This window comes from Apis dorsata, unplaced genomic scaffold, assembly GCF_000469605.1.
Source record: "Apis dorsata unplaced genomic scaffold, Apis dorsata 1.3 scaffold_70, whole genome shotgun sequence".
Classification (NCBI taxonomy): Eukaryota; Metazoa; Arthropoda; class Insecta; order Hymenoptera; family Apidae; genus Apis; species Apis dorsata.
In genome coordinates this window covers 1,084-4,742 of record NW_006263368.1, presented here as the reverse complement: position 1 = coordinate 4,742, position 3,659 = coordinate 1,084, and the positions used below count along the sequence as shown (strand labels likewise).

General features: G+C 24.4%; 1 protein-coding gene across 1 annotated transcript in view; it reads left to right on the top strand.

Moving 5' to 3' along the window:
• LOC102678149 (serine/arginine repetitive matrix protein 1-like) overlaps positions 1 to 3,659 on the top strand; it is a gene marked incomplete at its 3' end in the record, with an annotated part of 7,032 nt that overhangs the window by 2,296 nt on the left and 1,077 nt on the right. The window contains exons 3-4 of the mRNA XM_006610174.2: positions 816 to 951; positions 1,372 to 3,337. Of these exons, the coding sequence (XP_006610237.1) occupies positions 816 to 951; positions 1,372 to 3,337 (2,102 nt within the window). The remainder of the gene's footprint in view (positions 1 to 815; positions 952 to 1,371; positions 3,338 to 3,659) is intronic.

Sequence of the window (3,659 nt, the reverse complement as noted above, 5' to 3'; positions counted from 1 at the left end):
AGTATAATAAGTATATATATATATAATATATATACATATATTATAGATATATACTTATTAGTAATTCTTTCAATATGAGATACAATGATTTGAAACAATTTTGTTGAATAGTGTAGCAGATTTATTTTAATAGAGATCTTTTGATTATTTTGAGCAATACATATAAATAAAAAATTCAATTGTTTATAATTTTTATGTGATTTTTTTATATTTTTCTTCTATTTTTTTTATAATTTAATGTATGTAATATATGTAAAATGTATTAATGATTGATTCAAAAAAAAGTCTAATTTCAATTTATATAATTTATTATTATATATTATATAATTTATTGTTATATTTATTGTTAAAATTCTTATAAAATTATTAATAATATTGATGATATTTTTTTTATTTATAATATTAAATTATATTTGTGATACACATCATTTTTAGTTTTGATGAAATTTTAATTCATAACTTGAATTAAAAAATATTATTGTCAATACTTCAAAATACATTAATATTTTTAATATTTAAATAAAAATAAATAATTAATTTTAGTAATGTATAATTTTGATAATGAATAAGGAATGAATTTAATTGAATCTTATTTAATATATAAATAATTTCTTTTTAATATACAAATAATCTTATTTAATCTTATTAAATATAATGAATGTTAAATATCATGTAATGAATATTAAATATTTTATTAAATATTAAATAAAAATTTTATTAAATATATTTAATTAATGAATATTATTATTTATTTAATTAATAAATATATTATATATATTTTATTTAAATGTCATGTATATATATTATGTTTACAGAATTTATATTATCAAAGTCCACGTAATCCAAATCTGATAGCAATTGTTCCTGTAGATGAACGTTCTGTGCTACAGCAAAGTGATTTAACTTGTTCGGTAGAGAAAACTGCTTCAAATATAGACTCTTATTCTGCAGGTATGTAAAATAATAGAGATATTTAATATTGTCATAGAATATGCTACAATGAACTAAATGATTTTAGAATTTTTTTTATTATTGCATCTATTTGTTGTATCATAAATTAAAATATACATACATATATTTTAATTTAGTACATTACAAAATTAGTACATTTTTAGTACATATTCATATAGTAAAGTTAATACCAAATAATTTAAATATAAAAAATATCAAAATAAATATAACTACAATAATAAATTTTTATATTCATTATATATTATTTCACTCATATTAGTTTTAATAATGAAAATCGTTTATTGTAGCATTCATTCATTATAATATTATTTGTTATATATAATATACACACATCTCACTCTAGTTATATTTTTTGTATTTATTTTCTGAATATTTTATATATAAGAATAATATTTTTAGAAGTATCAAAATTTCATCGGTTCAAAGATAATGGAAGTGGTTCAGATGAAGAAGATAACAAAGAACAGAAAACTATAATTACAAAATCAGAAGATATTAAAAAAGATGGGATAGATGATAAAACATCTATGATAAATGAAAATCAAACAGAAATTATAGAAAACTCGAAAAAAATTGAAGAAGATCAAGAAGTTAATGATGATGATGATGATATCATTATAATGGCTGATCTTGAAGAAGAAGATAGTTTAGAACGCTTAATGGATGAAATGGAAAGAGAAATGAATGTTGATAAACCGTCCGAGAGAAAAGAGAAGAAAGGTAATAAAAGAGAAAATAGAGAATCTATGAAAAAGGATGAGGCAAACAAGAATATGAAAAATAAAATAGATGATAATAACACTCGAAAAGAGAGATATAGTCCAGCACCAGCAACAATCATTTTAAAAAATGAAAGACGGTCTATATCTCCCCATATTATCAATCGAATTTCACAAAAGCGTAGATCATTATCACCAAGATCACGATCAAGAAAAAAATCACCAAGGAGATCTCCTAGAAGATCACCCATTCGACAATCAAAAAAGTCTCAACGAGAAATAACAAGGTATAGATCACCTAGAAAGTCTCCCGTACGTTATTCTCCACGATCACGATCACCTAAACTTTCGTCACGTTCGAGATCACCACGATTATCACCACGTAGATCTCCAAATAAATCTCCAATAAGAAGATCGCCTATTAAGAGATTGTCTCCAAGAGGACGTTCTCCAAAACTTTCTCCGCATTCCAGATCTCCTAAACTAATACGATCGCCTAAAACATCTATGATGAAATCTCCAAGACTGGCAAGATCACGTTCTCCAAAATTTTCACCACTTAGATTATCTCCTCAATCTAGGTCACCGTTAAGATCAAGATCACCTAAGTTATCTCCAAGACGAATATCACCTATGCGTAGGTCATCACCTAAATTAAAATCTCCCGGATTATCTCCTCGAAGAGGATTATCACGTATAATGTCACCAAAAATATCGCCGCGAAGGATGTCACCAAGATCAAGATCACCGAAATTATCGCCACGTAGATCACCATGGTCATCACCTAGAAATTCTCCTCGAATGTCTCCTAGACGAAAAAGATCTCCCAGATGGTCACCTAAAGAATTATCTCGAAAACATGGACCTCGATCTATTTCTCCAGATGGAACATGTAGTCCATCATATACAAAAAATTTATCGCCAATAATTAAAAATAGAATATCTCCAGAAACGAATCGTGTGAAAGCAAAGCAAAAAGAAGAAAATTTGGAATCTACTATAACAGAAAAAGAAATTGATGATATTATTAATGATCCTGTATTAGAAGCCAGACGAAGAAAGTTTGAATCTACAAGGCCTATAGATCCAATAAATGCAAATAAAAAAATTAAATTAAATAAAAAAGAAAATATAAATAAAAAGATAGAGTCTTTAGAGGGCGGAGATATTCAATCAAATATAAGAAAGATTAATAAAATTACAGAAGATTATGATATTCAAGAAACAGATTTATGTTTAGATACTCATTATGAGTTTGAAGAATTTGAACAAAATATGGAAAATGCTTCTCCTATCGCTATAAGTTCTGTTAATTCATGTATAGATTTAGAAATTCAAAATCCAGAAAAAGAAAGATCAAAAAAAAAGAAAAAACGTGATAAAGAATTGTATCAAGTAGGAAAATTAAAGAATGAACTTCCCCTTTCTGAACGTATTGGGAAGGATAAAAAGTGTAAAAAACGCAAAGATGTTATTTCGGACGGATCCAGTGAAGATATGGACGCTATTTTCGAAGATTTAGTAGTTGATAAAGAAAGTGATTTACGAACTGAGTTAAGTAGAAGACGCGCAGAAAGATTAAATAGGACAGTGCCAATTCAATCTGCAAGATTAGTGCAATCTGCTTTTAAAGGAGTTGTTAATGAGTACGTATTTATTAAATATGAAGTAAATACGCTTTTTTATTATATTATCAAAATTTAATAATCTTATTTTTTTAAGTTTGAAAATAATATCATAGATATTCTTTTTTTTTCTAAAAAATTAAAAATCTATATTTTTTAAACTTAAAATTAAAGATATGTTTATATATTATATACAAAATATATATTATATACAAAAAAATACATACACATAAATGTATGTATTTTGTACATATTTATTTTTAAAAAAATTAATATAATATATTTTTATCAAAGATCTTAAATATGGATGTATTATTTAAACATATACGTATATATATATAAT